The following is a 16,303-nucleotide window of genomic DNA, read 5'->3' on the forward strand; positions in this document are numbered from 1 at the left end:
TCTGAGTAACAAAAGACAAACTCACCAACTTTTAAGATAATCCACACAGTTCCAAGCAACAGGATCCCTGATAAAAGATGCTTATGTTTTCCTGGAAGGATCGTAAACATCATCAACAGTGGGCTCCACAGTTCATGTGGTGCACAAATTACAATCTGTTACCACCATTATAGCTGGAATCGATCGACAATATTAATATTAAAAGTATTCTTATCATCTTTGTGTCTGACTCAAGTGCATTGTGCCATGGTGGCCAGATTGTGCGCTTGGTGGCATGGTGGACAAGTGAAGTGATTTGATGGCGTAGTGGGAAAGTGAAGTGATTTGATGGCATGGTGGGCAAGTGAAGTGCTTTGGTGGCATGTTGGACAAGTTAAGTGCTTTGATGGCATGGTGGGAAAGTGAAGTGATTTGATGGCGTAGTGGGAAAGTGAAGTGCTTTGATGGCATGGTGGGCAAGTGAAGTGATTTGATGGCACGGTGGGCAAGTGAAGTGATTTGATGGCATGGTGGGAAAGTGAAGTGATTTGATGGCATGGTGGGCAAGTGAAGTGCTTTGGTGGCATGGTGGACAAGTGAAGTGATTTGATGGCATGGTGGGAAAGTGAAGTGATTTGATGGCATGTTGGGCAAGTGAAGTGATTTGATGGCATGGTGGACAAGTGAAGTGATTTGATGGCGTAGTGGGAAAGTGAAGTGATTTGATGGCATGGTGGGCAAGTGAAGTGCTTTGGTGGCATGTTGGGCAAGTAAAGTGCTTTGATGGCATGATGGGCAAGTGAAGTGCTTTGGTGGCATGATGGGCAAGTGAAGTGCTTTGATAGGATATGCAAGGTACCCAGATAATGTGCTTTGCTGGTTTGATGGCCGAGTGAAGCAGTTTTATGGTGCTTCCAGTTTGTAATTTGCAATAAATGTTATACCCTGAGATAACTTTTCTTCCAGTCTGCTCTATTTCACCGTTTGAATTAGGACCACCCAATACTGAGCTGTTCAAACGTTTGGCAACGCCAGAAACCCATAATTGTTGGGTGCCCCTCCGTGATAAAACTCAAATACTCTCATGGCGGGTTGATCCCTGCTCACTAACCTGGCTACTTCGTTTGTATTAATGAAAGGTGCCATTGTATATGAAAGTATTCTGACTATCTAAGGTTATTTGATGGGTAAAGATCGTACTTTATTTATCTATGTTTAAATGTATCATCCAGTTTGAATTGACAATTGTAAAACTATGATTTGTTGCATAATTTTCATTGAATGGGTTTGAAAGACACAAGCCAAATTGCCTTATCAATTTACAGTATGAAATAATCTTTTATCAATTTGTATCGTAATGTAACTAGATCGTCCGATGAGCAATACATCGTTGTATCATCTGCAATATCCCTTTCCTGGTGAAGATACACCTTTTCTTTAAAGCTATATTTTCAAGGCAACTCTTATGACTGAATCATTTGACGGTTGGAAACAGATATGTGGTTCCAATGAAATATAAAGGAGAAAATGAAATGTGCTGTACGTCCGAAGCAGTAATAATGTTTTTCTTCTTTGAATGCAGCATACGGTCCGGTACCTATTGATAATTTCTTTGTACTGTATACCAACTGACATACTTGTATGATTTTATACTATGTGCATTAGACAATGGCAAAGAAGTCAGGGCAGATTTCCCTGACATAAGCGAGGCTTTTGACAAGGTTTGGTATAAGGGAATCATAGTGAAATTAGAAGCTTATGGTATTAAGGGTAAGTTACTTGATTGGTTTTCCAGTTATCTTGACAACAGATTACAGAGAGTAGCTATAGACAGTTAGAATTCAGATCTAAAGGAAGTCACTGCTGGGGTGCCGCAAGGATCTGTCCTTGGGCCATTACTGTTTTTAGGTTACATAAATGATATCATTGAGGGTATGAGTAGTAACATTCGAATTTTTGCCGATGATACGGTATATGTTATTGTTGATAATCTTGTTGCTACTGCCGCTTCCTTAAATAATGACCTAAACAGGATCACTCACTGGGCTGAAATATGGCAGATTAGCTTTAATCTTGTGACCATAGATTAAGAAACAGTAATAACATTCAAACTATAAGAAGTCGTAGTGATTTACATAGCAATTCGCTTTTACCGGATACAATAAGAAAATGGAATGATTTGCCTGAGAATATGTATGATATTGAAACCATAGGCCAATTCAAAAATGCATTACAATCATCAAAACCACTTAATTTTAATATATTTGATAAAAACTTTGGTACACGTTTCCTCCAAATTATTCACTCACGCCTCAGACTTGGGTGCAGTGATTTGAAAGCGCACGTTTGAACGGCACATTTCACGTGATAAATTCTGTTCCTGTGGTCACCCCTACGAGGATACTTTACATTACTTCTTTACTTGTCCTAATTATTCCAACATCAGATATCCCATGTATTTTTACGAACATGGATATAATTTAAATTCTTTCCTAAATGGTAATTGAAACAAAAATAAACTTATAAATTCTTTAATACTAAAATCTGTCCTTACCTTTATAATAAATTCGCATAGGTTTGATAAATGATTAATGATGTTCAATACGCAGGCTGCTTGCTTTCCTATCATGCTGCATATTATTTAATATTTGTTTTATTCATGTAGCAATGAAATGGAGAGGTATTCAAATACGCCATTACGGCTTGTTTACCAATCCTAGTTCAATTTATTTTGAATAAAATATGTTTTCACTGTAATTTCCTCACGATTAATTATCAAATGATCTTTGTTTCAAGCAGTTGTTTCGCCGTTGTTCTTTAAATTTTCTCTGAAGTTAGTTCACTTTAATTACATTTTGTCCCATTTCAGCTTCATTTCGGAATACAGTCAAAGAAAAAGGACGAAAACACAATTGGTGCAGTTAGTCCAAAACAAATGCAACATAAATAGAAACCTATACAGCATAAATAAAAAAACTAATACAACATGAATAAACAACAAATAAAACATAAATAAAACACTAATACAACATAATAAAAAACTAATGCAACATAAATAAAAAAATAATACAACATTTAAAAAATACTAATACAACATAAATTAAAAAACTAATACAACATAAATAAAAACAAACAAATACAACATAAATATAAAAACTAATACAACATAAACAGAAAAATAATACAACATAAATGAAAGTACATAATGATTCGACATTTTGGATGGGTATACATGAATGAATTGTTTCCTGTTCTGTTGTAAATGGTGGGGTACTAGAGTGGTTACTGTTTTTACTACAGATCAAAGGTCAGATTAATACGTCATTATGTGTGATTTCTTCTTGTTTTGTTTTTTAATCTTTGATGTCAGTCTTGTCAAATAAATAACAAAATCAGTAAAAACGACTTATTTACCAAGAAACTTTTTACCGGTACTTTTGTACCAAGGACTTTTTACCGAGGACTTTTTTCCTATAATCAAACCAATATCGCGTCACGCAGAAGACCCAGGTTGGATTCCCCAAATAAGTACAATGTGTGAAGCCCATTCCACCTCGAGAAAATAGCGGGGAGGCCAGGGCTTAACAGACAATTACTTACCAATTCTCTCGTGGAATAATGGCGGCTTATCAAACAAATTACATGATAATGACTTTGTTCGCTTTATACTATCAAATGATATTGTTGCTTTTTTATGAGACATGGTCAACTGATACTGACTTTAGTTTGTATTTTCCAGGTTATAGATATTTTTTTTTACCAGCAACAAAGCTTGCCAATTTCGGAAGACATTCTGTGGGAATATTAGTTATGATAAAATGTTTTTTATTTAAATATATTATTGATGTGTTTTATGGCGAAAATGCTATGTTGATATTGTTTGACAAGGAAATGTTTGTATTTGACACAGATGGCACCCGTGAAGGGCCACCTCCTCGTGGTGGGTGCTGGGTCACGCTAAGAGCCCTTCAACCCCCCGTTGTGGGCCCGGGGGGATATTAGGTCCACCAACCCGTTTGCCGTGGGTTGCGCCCCTGTGTCGGTGGAGGACGGGATTCTGGTGGTTGAGGGCAAGGGCTCCAGGAACAGCGTTCCTTTGCCCAATACACCACTTCGACCCTTACTTCACCTAGACGGGTGGTTGAACTGGCCCGTTCAACCAATCGGCTGGTCACGTCATGCCCTGTGCATGGTAAATATATTATTTGCACATATACTTATTTTGGGGCTTTGGATATTTTGATCCTCAATATACAAATTATTCTTATGTTGCATTGCCTAGAGTCCTATGCCAGAAGGCGGTGGCTCATGGGCCAATCTGGTGATGTTGACCGCTGAATTCTGTGTGTCTTTAGATTTTTGTTTTGGGCCGAACCAGCTTGACAACTGATCTATTTGACAAATATAGCTATTCATGTCATATTTGCTGGAGTATGACACCCCTGTATCCCTGGTGTTAGCATCCTGGAGATCCGGTGCGAATCGACCCCGTCCTTGTTGACACTCCATGGTGGGTGGGGAACAGGGGTGTTGAAACATTTCCTTTCATCATGGCACTATTACATTCTGGTTCATCTCGTAGTGAGAAGAAAAGGCGTTTTGAGGATTTAGATCCTTCAAATGGAAGCATTACTCCAAACAATGATTCTTGGGCTCGATTTTTGGTGATCGAGGCTGCTGATTTTTTACCGATCAAGCTTAACCCATTCGCTGTTTCAAAGGCTATATCTGGGATTTGTGGTGAGGTTAACAACGTCACCCGGCTCCGTACTGGTTCACTTCTTGTGGACTGTGCACGGAAGCAGCAATCTCTAAATTTGTTATCGATCAAAACATTTGCAAATGTTGAGGTTGCTGTGTCGGTGCACAGGACACTGAACTCTTGTCGAGGCATTGTTCGTGACAGGGCTCGTTGCCTGTCCGACATGTCTGAAGAGGAAATCAGTGCGGAGTTGAAGGAACAGGCGGTAACAGCAGTTAAACGCTTCACAATAAAGAAAGATGGTATTACCGTAAATACCAACACGTATCTCATGACATTTGCTCGTTCTACCCTTCCAGCATCAATCAAAGCAGGTTATCTCAATATCGGAGTGGAGGTGTATGTCCCGAATCCTCTCCGATGCTACAAATGTCAACGATTCGGCCATGGTTCCAACTCATGTCGAAACTCTGTGGTTTGTTATCGTTGTGGTGACAACCACGAGAGCACTGACTGCAAGAAAGACTTCAGATGCTGTAATTGCGATGGCACCCATGCCGCATCATCAAAATCTTGCCCTGTATGGCAACGAGAATCTAGCATCATGAAATTGAAATGCCATAATAACATATCTTACCTTGAGGCAAAGAAGCTATTTACGACACAGTCAACAACTCCATCGATGATAACTTATTCTGCAGCAGTGTCTCGATCTATGACAACGTCATCTGTATCTTGTCAAACCGACTTGACTTGGATCCGGACTGAACAACCTGTTGCTTCAGCCGCTCCACCAAAATCCCCAGTCACTCAGTCAACGTCTGCCTCTCAGACAGAGAGTCAGCCTGAGATACCCTCACAGATGTCTATTAAGCAGCCAGTTCCTATAAACTCAACAAAAGGAAAGCACAGAGGAAAAAAACAGAATAGAAAAGAATCAATCACGATCCCTTCATCTCCAGAGGTTACTTTACAGAACTCCTTTGAATCTCTTGACATGGAGGTTACTCTGTCCTCCCAGGACAGGCGGAAGAATAGTTCTTCCTCACATTCACGTGAAAGATCGCCCGTTGAACCACCATGACACAGTTGTCACATATCCTGCAGTGGAATTGTAGAGGACTGAAAAATAATTTCAGTGAAATGCAATTGCTGATACAGGACTTTCAGCCAGCAGCGTTATGTCTCCAAGAGACATATTTAAAAACTACTGATGCCTTTACTTTGAGACAGTACAGCGATTTTCATTCTTTTTCTCCTCCGGGAGATCGAGCAACTGGAGGCGCTTCTATTTTGGTTCACCAGAGCGTCATACACAGCCCTGTCACTCTAAATACGAATCTTCAAACTGTTGCTGTGCGTCTCACTTTGCACATTGCTCTGACATTGTGCAGCTTGTATATCCCTCCTTCTTCAAATATTCAACAATCCGATCTTCAAAATCTGTTTGATCAACTTCCGAAGCCATGTCTCATCATGGGCGATCTGAACGGTCACAACCCGCTTTGGGGAAGTGACCATATTAATACTAAAGGTAAAATCCTTGAGGAATTTATTTCCGATAATCACCTGTGTATATATAACGATGGTTCTCCCACTTATCTACATCCAGGTACGGGAACATATTCTTCCCTGGATCTGTCAATTGCCGACTCCAGCTTGTATAATGAATTTGAATGGGTGGTCCATGACGACCTATGTGGGAGTGATCACTTCCCCACCATTCTCAAAACAGTCAACCCTGGTGATGATCCACCTTTATCGAGAAGGAACTTTGCCAGGGCTGACTGGTCCTTATATGAGACTCTGTGTGCTGAACAATTAACTCATGATCGGTTTAGCAACAGTGAAGATCCTATTCAGTTGTTTTCTGATATCCTTAATGGCATTGCTGACAGAACAATTCCTCAGTCCTCTGCGGTTCCACATATTCGTAAACCATGGTTCAATAACGAATGTAAACAGGCCAGAAAGTGTAGGAAGAAAGCAGAAAAATATTTTCGCCGACATCCTACTGTCCATAATTTAGATAAATTTAAAATGTTAAATGCCAAGGCGCGACGCAGTTTTAAACAGAATAAGCGTCAGTCTTGGCGAAACTATGTTTCCAAAATAAATTCTCGAACACCGATGTCAAAGGTGTGGAACATGATCCAAAGAATAAAGGGCAAAGGTTCCAAATCTACCGTTCATCATTTAAAGGACGGTGATAATTTGTTAACTGATAAGGCTGACATTGCAAATAAGCTTGGTGAAACTCTCGCCAAACATTCGTCTTCGTCCAATTATGTCCCTGAGTTTCAGAAACATCAGAAACAACAGGAGAAGAAAAGAATAAATTTTACATCAGACAATGGAGAAGACTACAATGAATTATTTTCAATGCATGAGTTACGTACTGCCCTTGAGCAAGCTCATGATACAGCAACAGGAGCTGATAATATACACTATCAGCTCTTGAAACATTTACCTGATTCATGTTTGGAAACACTTTTAAATATTTTTGATACAATATGGACTTCAGGAAATTTTCCAACTTCGTGGCGTAAAGCCATAGTAGTACCTATACCAAAGCCTGGCCGGGATCATACAGATCCGTCTAATTACAGACCAATCTCTTTAACGAGCTGCGTCTGTAAAACCATGGAACGAATAGTAAATAATAGATTAACATGGTATCTTGAAACCAATCAGCTCATAACAAATATTCAATGTGGTTTCAGGAAAAATCGTAGTACCATTGATCATTTGGTAAAAATGCTATAATAAATAAACAACATGCAGTATCGATATTCTTTGATCTTGAGAAAGCATACGATACCACCTGGAAGCATGGCATTTTAAAGGATTTACATGATTTTGGTTTAAGGGGACGTTTACCTCTTTTTATATCACAGTTTTTAACCGACAGGCACTTTCAAGTCCGAGTGGGTTCAACCCTGTCTGACCATTATAATCAGGATCAGGGTGTCCCACAAGGCAGTATTTTGTCTGTCACTTTATTTAGCATTAAGATTAACAGCTTATCCAAGGTTTTAAACGATTCCATTGATGGATCACTTTTTGTGGATGATTTTAACATTTCTTGTCGCGGTAAGAATATGCATACTATTGAACGGCAACTACAGTTGTGTTTAAATAAAATACATAAATGGTGTCTTGAAAACGGCTTTAAATTTTCTAAATCAAAAACTAATTGCATACACTTCTGCCGTAAATATAAACCACATAAAGACCCAGAACTGTTTTTAAATGGCACTCCCATCAAGGTTGTAAAAGAGGCCAAGTTCTTAGGTCTCATTTTCGACTCCCATTTAACTTTTCTTCCGCATATCAAATCTCTCAAAACTAAATGCCTGAAGGCACTTGATTTATTGAAAGTCGTGTCTAATTCAAGGTGGGGAGGGGATCAAGCTACGCTCCTACACCTTTACAGATCACTTGTCCGCTCGAAGCTTGATTATGGCTCCATCGTTTATGGTGGAGCCTGCAAAAGCAACCTAAAACTCTTAGATTCAGTCCACCATCAAGGTCTGAGACTTTGTCTTGGGTCCTTCAGAACATCTCCTGTTGACAGTCTCTACGTCGAGGCAGATGAGCCTTCTCTTCCCCAACGCCGTATAAAATTATCATTACAGTATATTACGAAGCTATATTCTAACGAGTCTAATCCTGCGTTTCACTGCATCTTCACTCCTCTTTATGAGGATTTGTATAACAAAAAGCCTTCTCTTGTTCCGCCTCTTGGGCACAGAATTAAACCATTCCTTTCTGCTGCCGGCATTGAGCTGGAGAATATATCTCCTTCTCGTCTTCTTTCTTCTCCTCCTTGGCAATTGGTGAGGCCAGATGTTGACTTAACATTAACCACTTTTAAAAAATCCGAAACTAATGATCTACAGTATAAACAAGAATTTAGTCAATTAAGAAATAAATATAATAACTATAAATCCTTATATACAGATGGATCCAAGGATGGTGGCGCGGTGGCTTGTGCCACTGTCATTGGGTCCAAAACAATATCTTCCAGACTACCCAATGACAGTTCGATTTTCACAGCAGAAGCAAGCGCAATACTAACAGCTCTTAAATATATTAATAAACACCGTAAATATAAACAATATATCATCTTTTCAGATTCTCTTTCGTGTCTTCAGGCGATTAAAAATCTTTCTTGCAAACATCCACTTTTATTAGAAATTATAGAATTGTATAATGAGCTTGCTACTGGCCAATGCGACATCGTCTTTTGTTGGTTACCCAGCCACGTTGGCATTTCTGGGAACACGATGGCTGATATTGCTGCTAAGGCAGCACTCAACAAATCTGTGACACCACTTCTGCTCCCATACTCTGATTACAAAGTTTGCATTAGATCTTACATCCGTGATCTAATGCAAAAGAAGTGGGACACCCAAGTAGGTATCAATAAATTACATGCAATAAAACCCTATATCGGTTACACTTACTTGGGTTGTCAGTCCAGATTTGAAGAGGTCATTATGCGGCGATGTCGCATTGGCCATACAAGGTATACCCATGAATATTTGCTTAAAGGCGAAGATCCTCCGTTTTGCATCCCTTGTGATGAAAGAATCACAGTCAAGCATGTCTTGCTTGACTGCATTGAATATTCCATCACAAGGGATAACTATTTCAAAGTAAAGACTATGAAGGATCTTTTTAATAATCTTAGTTCTCATTTAATTATTGCATTTTTCAGAGAATTAGATTTGTTAACTGATTTGTAAATAGATAAATATTTTATTATTGGTAATTTAAATTAGTAACTGAGATTGTTAGTGGCTGTACCCTCAAAGGGGGTTGAAGTATTGTAAAATTATTGTCCTCCTGAGAGGGTACGTAAGTCCCAAAACATTTAGTCAATTTAAACTTACCAGGATTTTAATCGTAGAATATGTGTGCTTTTAATTTATGGCTAGATTTCTCTTCTGTCGCCAATGGCTGAAGGGATGGTGTAAATCCAACTAGGGTCCATGCAGGTAGCAAAAGTAATGTAAGTCCCCATGGTCCCTGGTCTGGTGATCTACCTTCAGTTATTGGCGATTTATAGCCCATTTTTATCTTGTATTGTCCTCCCTATAGTTATAACGTTTTAGATTTAATTACACTAGTTTTACATACATATCTGTGATATTCTAGTTGTTTTACTGTCCTTCGTCGACAGGTTTTATAATATACATATATTTCATTTCAATGTAAAATGTTCTCGTCACGATATGGCTGAAATATTGCCGATGTGACGTTAAATATTAACTCACTCCTTTTAGAAAATCAAAAGACATCAAAAGAAATATAAGAAAACATGCAGTGAATATAAGTCCTTATGTCGAACAAAGAAAGAAGAATATATTCAACGTCAGAAAAATGATTTAGAGACCTCGACAACTGACTCGACTCGAAGCGTTTTGGGGGTACAATAAATAGATATTGGAGACTGGGTGGATTATTTCTCAACCCTCTACGGCAGTCAAGATAATTTAGAATGTACTAATGACGATATACATGATATGGAAGATCCCCCAGATTCTATTAGAGAAATCACTGAAGATATTCTGGATTCCCCCTTAACAAGATTGGAGATCATTCGCAGTCTCGAGGCGCTGAAGAACAACAAATCTCCTGGACTTGATGACATATTGAGTGAATATCTTAAACATTCCTCTCACGTATTCGTTCCATACCTCGAGATAATATTCAACAGTATGTACCAAAAGGGTATATTCCTAGAGACCTGGTCGACAGAAATAATAATCCCCGACAACTACAGAGCAATAAGACTCCTGAGTATTCTCAGTAAAGTCTTCACGTACATCCTGAATCAGCGATTAGTGTGCTGGGCTGATGTGCTGAGTAAAATTTCTGAGTGTCAATCAGGTTTTCGAAAAGGTTATTCAGTGGTTGACAATTGTTTCGTTCTGAATTCTGTTATCGAGCGTTATCTTTCTCGCAAAGGTGGTGAATTTTATGTAGCTTTTGTTGATTTCTCGAAAACTTTTGATTCTGTTCAAAGACATTTTCTTTGGAAGATATTATATAAACATGGTCTGAGTCGTAAATGGGTAAAATGTTAGAGTCTATTTATAATAGCGTAAAATCCTTTGTTCGTTCAAATAGTAGTTTATCTAGTGTATTTGATTGTCCGATGGGAGTCAGACAAGGGTGTATGCTCAGCCCCTTTTTGTTTCAGTTTTATATAAATGAATTAGTTAATATAATTGAAAAGGAATGTCGGTTTGATGTCCAGCTACATCCAGTACTCATGTTTTCCTTCTTTTATTTGCCGATGACCTTATTTTGTTTGGGAACAGCGTCTACAGTTTAAACTAGATATTCTTACCAGGTACTGTTCAGAATGGAAATTGTCAGTCAATATGCATTAAACTAAAATTGTAGTTTTTAAGAATGGAGGGTGTTTATCTCGGTTTGAAAAATGGTTTTACAATGGTAGTGTTGTTGAAGTTGGATTATCTTGGATTGTATTTTAGTAATAGGTTACAGTGGTCGAAAGCGTTTGACAATATTTCTATTTAAGCCAGAAAAATGCTGTTATTACTTCTTAGTAGTATACATTCTTTGAAACCACACTCGCCTCATCTGTACTTCAAATTATTCGATACAAAGATAACACCAATTCTCCTCTACGGTGCTGAAATTTGGGGGCTTAATGATATGGAAGAACTGGAAAAAGTACATTTATATGGTTTCAAAACTTTTCTAAACGTTAAGTTATCAACGTCCAATAATGGAGTATTAGCCGAGTGTGGTAGATATCCTATTCAATTATCTGCTGTTTTAAATGTATTAAATATTGGTTAAATCTTATTAACATGCCTAAATGCCGTTTGCCTCGAAAATGTTAAAATATGATGCGTATGTATGATGAACTGGGTTACCAAAGTTAGAAATATCATATTTAAATTAGGTTTTGGTGATGTTTGGGTATCACATACTTACGGAGATAAAAACGTTTTTGTTAACTTGTTTTTCAACGACTGAAAGTCAATTTTCGGCAAGTTTGGCACAGTGATTTATCTGAGAGCCCTAAAATGTTTACGTATTGTAATTGTAAATTAACGATTTCTTTTGAAACATATTTAATTTATATTATTGTATTCAAATATAGATCTTGTTTATCACGATTTAGGTTAAGATCCCATAGTTTAGAAATTGAAAGAGGCCGTTACTATAACATTCCCCGGGAACAAAGAAAATGCAAAATGTGTAACTTAAACGTAATTGAAAATGAATATCATTTCTTACTTATCTGTCCAGCCTACATTGAATTAAGACGTAAATATCTTTTGTTGCAATTCTATGTTTTCCCCAATATACTAAAATTTAATTCATTGTTATCATCCAAAAATGTAGACATTTCCTTTAATACTGCTAAATATTCGTTTTATGCATTCGAAAAAAAGGAAATCAATTTTGTCATATTAAGATTGTATATGTTGTACATGTTTTCATTGTTATCATTATATTTCATGTCTGCACCGATGAGGTGTTTTTGTACTCGTAGGCCTGTGGCCTCATAGTATTGGAAATAAAGATTTGATTTGATTTGAAGCCCATTCCAGGTGTTGGAATATTTGTTGTGAAAATATATTCCGGTTGTTTTTGAGTGTATGAAACTAAGCTCTTTGTCGAAAGCGGTTAATTATGTCAGATGAGTGAAGTTTCATAAAATCGTTGAAACCTGCTGTTAATCACATTTCGCTATCCTTGGATGTTATTGTGCGTTTTCTGATATCTATCTGGTCAAGACTCGATTATTTACCGACCGCCGCCATATAGCTGGGCAATTTCTGCATAAATAAGTGTTTGTCACTAACATGGCAATGTTAAAGAATGAAATATACTATATTTACTAGTTTTTATCTTTTGATCACATAGAAGATTACCTTTCATGTAATTTTTAGTCATGGTCACTTCTCAGAATCTTCTCCTAACTCTGAAAATATTTCAGGAATATAGAAGATTTGAATGTATAGATGCAGATCCTCATATCCACTGTCCGTATCAGTATGTATTAGGGCTGGGGCGGATCCATATTTTCTACCCGGGTACCCCACCCATATTACCCTACCCTGCCCTGATACCCGTTATGTTAATTCCTGACATCAAATTTGTAAGAAATAGCAAGATATTCTTCAGCTCGGAGGCTAGAATTGGGTGCAACGTTTTATGAGATATCGCGTTTACATAAGTTTGAAGAGTGGTCACAGTGTCGTGGTGACCTTGAAAATAAGGTCAAGGTCATCCAAAACGCCTGGTGTCTGTGTAAACCCCAAATGTAGGCTGTCACCAAATTTGAAGACATTCTGTACAACAGTGCATGAGATATCGTGTTCACAAGAGTTTAAAACGTGGACTTGTCGTGCTGACCTTGAAAATAAGGTCAAGGTCACCCAAATCGACAGGTGTCTGCGTAATTCCCCAATGTAGGCTGTCATCAAATATGAAGACATTGGGTAAAACAGTTCATGAGATATCGCGTTAACAAGAATCGGGACGTACGTACGTACGGACGCTGCTGAATACATAATCCCCAGTTCGCCGTTGCGGCGGGGGAGAACAACAAATGTGCATAGTCGAGGAATAGAAACGTGTCAACAAGCCAAATGCCAAATATAAAGTAATATGTAGCAAAAAATTCAAAATGAGAATATGAATTGTATTATGCTTACTTCAAGCTCTACTACCAACCATGCTTGCACTACCAAATCCAGGCATAAACACATAAATCAATTTTAATTAAATAAGGAAATTGATAATGTTACGGTATTGGCATTGGCATTGATTGTTATGATAGTGACACAATAACGGTAGTGACATCATTAATAATAGAAGATAATTTATTTAAATTTGTCAGTCAGATATTTTCAAGACAGAAGTACAGCAGAGACGGAACCACCCACTTGCTCCAACAACAGTACAGAGTGACAGGGTTCTGACTGTCAAATGTGCGGGTGAAATATTGGACACTATAGTACATATGTGTGATATATGTTCTACACAGACTGTTATATGTACCTTGAAAAGATTGGTTAATAACCCTGCTTTTATAAAATATATCATTTATTAAATGACTTAGTGATTATTGGCATTCATAACTGATTAATGAGTTAAACCATTACAGACTGAGGTAATCAGTATGCTAAAGTGTGTGTGTTGTTGTTATAAGCTGTGGGAGTTTTGGGATGTGGAAGTTTGGGGGGATGCCCTTGGAAATACGAGGGGCGTTCAATAAGTTTTGCAACATGGACATTTGTGTTTACACAAACAATGTCAACCTGTGGCAGGTGTGACACTAGTCATAACATCAGGTTGACACTTGTCATAACAAGTTCCAGACACAACAATAAGTCAGATATGATGGCTTTATTTACCTAAGGCTGGCCACAATCATGGATTCTCTCAAACATGAACAAAGCGCTGTAATAAAGTTCCTTACCAAGGTGGGGTGCAAAGCAAAAGAAATCCATGATTGCATGTGTAAAGTGATGTGTAAGAATGCTCCTGACTATTCCACGGTTTGCCGTTTGTCTCTACAGTATGAAAGGGGTAGGAAGTCCATAGACGATGACCCAAGGTCTGGCAAGCCTTCAGATGCCACCCAACCGGAACCCATAGCCGCTGTAGAAAGATAAAAGTATCTGAAGCTTCTAAGGAATTCCAAATATCAGTTGGAACTGTTGAAACCATTACTAATGAGCATCTTGGTATGTCCATGGTATCTGCCAGATGGGTACCTAGAAACCTCAGAGCTCAAGAGAAATGAAAGTCGTCGAGAGCTCCTGTATCTCTATACTGCTGATGAAGCCGGATTTCTTTCTCGTCTCGTGACAGGTCATTTAACATGGATCCACAAATGGGACACAGAAACTAAATTGGAATCCATGCAATGGAGGTACCCCACTTCCCCGCTTCCGAAGAAGCTTCGCACTCAATCATGGGCTGGCAAGCTGATGGCCGCCATATTTTGGGATGCAAGAGGCATAGTTACTGATTGATTATATGCCACCCATATGTTCTACTTGTCCATGGCAACGCTCCGGTTCACAAGTCGAGAATTACACGGGCCACCAAACGTGAATGTGGATTCGAACAGTTAAATCCCCCCACCCTACATACAGCCCAGATCCAGCCCCCAGTGGCAAATGAAATCTGACCTACGTGGAAGACACTTCCGGGATAACGAGGACATAAAGGCTGCCACAGAGGCGTGGTGACAGGGCCAATCTGCGGATTATTTATAAAGGTGGTATTAAAAGCTTGGGGAACAAATTGAATACTAGTAAGTGTACTGAGGTGAATGGAGATTACTTTTGAAAATAAAAGTGCAAAACATTTTCTGCGACTTAGTCTTATATTGAACCTGCAAAACATATTGGACGCCCCTCGTATTGTGAGCATCACGTAGAGGCTGCGAGTAATGCTGATGTCTTATAAAAACAATAATCATCTCGCTGGAACATGATTAACAACGACCACGCTCATATGTTATTATTTCTCAAATATAATGCATGATTAGGTTGAGTTATCGTAAAACGTAAAATGACTAAAGAAGGGACGAGGTATTCACTTCGATTCGAGACATCCGTGGGTTCGACAACGGTGTTTGACTGTATATAAATACATTGGCAGTGTTAGTGAAAGTGACAACTTTCGCAAGTTTCATATACGTTTGACCCGTGAAGATCCGGGTTAGAATTGGTCTTCAGTAACCTATGCTTGTCGTAAGAGGCGACTGACGGGATCGGGTGGTTAGGCTCGTTGACTTGGTTAACATATGTCATCAAATCTCAGTTGCGTAGATCGATGCTGTCGATGTTGATCACTGGATTGTCTGGTCCAGACTCGATTATTTACAGACGGTCGCCATATAGCTGGAATATTGCTGAGTGCGGCGTGCAACAACAACTATCCAACTAAATCATATACGATTGCAAATTAAACTTTGTCAAAAGTGCAGTCATAGATGGATACAGACACAACCTTGAAAAACCTGAAAACTACAGGGAACGCTTTCTTCCATTTTTGTGTGTGCAGGTCCCCGGAGAAGTCTTTAATGTGAATATGTCCAGCCTTCCAAAGCCCATTATGCCCTGTTTACCGTCACACTCTTGCGGTCGTACATCGGATATGAAACGGATTGTGTCAAGCAAGCAATATAAACTCGCCCTATTATTTGCCCCATTTAACATCAGCCATTTAATGGAAGGAGCCACAATGTGTATTATTCCTGTATTTATCATTTACAGCAACTGCTCCTCTTTGTTTGATAGCATTGAGAGATCCTATTTCGTCCTGATCGTTAATTGTGTAACTGTCCACGCTTGACGTTAGAGCCATGATTTAATTATGTCATAGGCGCAATATGCAACTGTGGTTCGAACGCAAAGCAAAAAACATAATAATTTTAATTTAGTTTAATTCTAATATTTTAATGTTTAAATGTAATCATGTATATACCCTTGTCCTGTTCGTGTGCATATATTTCACCCTATTCTGTTCGGAGTTAAGAATTATTCACTCACTCACTGTTCATTTTAGTTTCCTTGATTGCAGTTAGTCAGATTTAAACGGAATACGACC

The 16,303-nt window shown here is 38.4% G+C and overlaps 1 protein-coding gene across 1 annotated transcript; it reads left to right on the forward strand.

Annotated features, from left to right (window-relative positions):
* The first annotated feature begins 4,904 nt into the window (after window positions 1-4,904).
* Window positions 4,905-5,765, forward strand: LOC124279991. Its single transcript, XM_046715871.1, has one exon. The coding sequence runs from the start codon at window positions 4,905-4,907 to the stop codon at window positions 5,763-5,765; it is 861 nt and encodes a 286-aa protein (XP_046571827.1).
* The last annotated feature ends 10,538 nt before the right edge of the window (window positions 5,766-16,303 follow it).

This window comes from Haliotis rubra, unplaced genomic scaffold (assembly GCF_003918875.1).
Source record: "Haliotis rubra isolate DU_JTF1 unplaced genomic scaffold, ASM391887v1 Scf26, whole genome shotgun sequence".
Taxonomy (NCBI): Eukaryota; Metazoa; Mollusca; class Gastropoda; order Lepetellida; family Haliotidae; genus Haliotis; species Haliotis rubra.

Excerpts from the sequence above, each read along its gene's own strand:
- LOC124279991 (XM_046715871.1), top strand. The coding sequence starts at position 4,905 with ATGTCTGAAGAGGAAATCAGTGCGGAGTTGAAGGAACAGGCGGTAACA.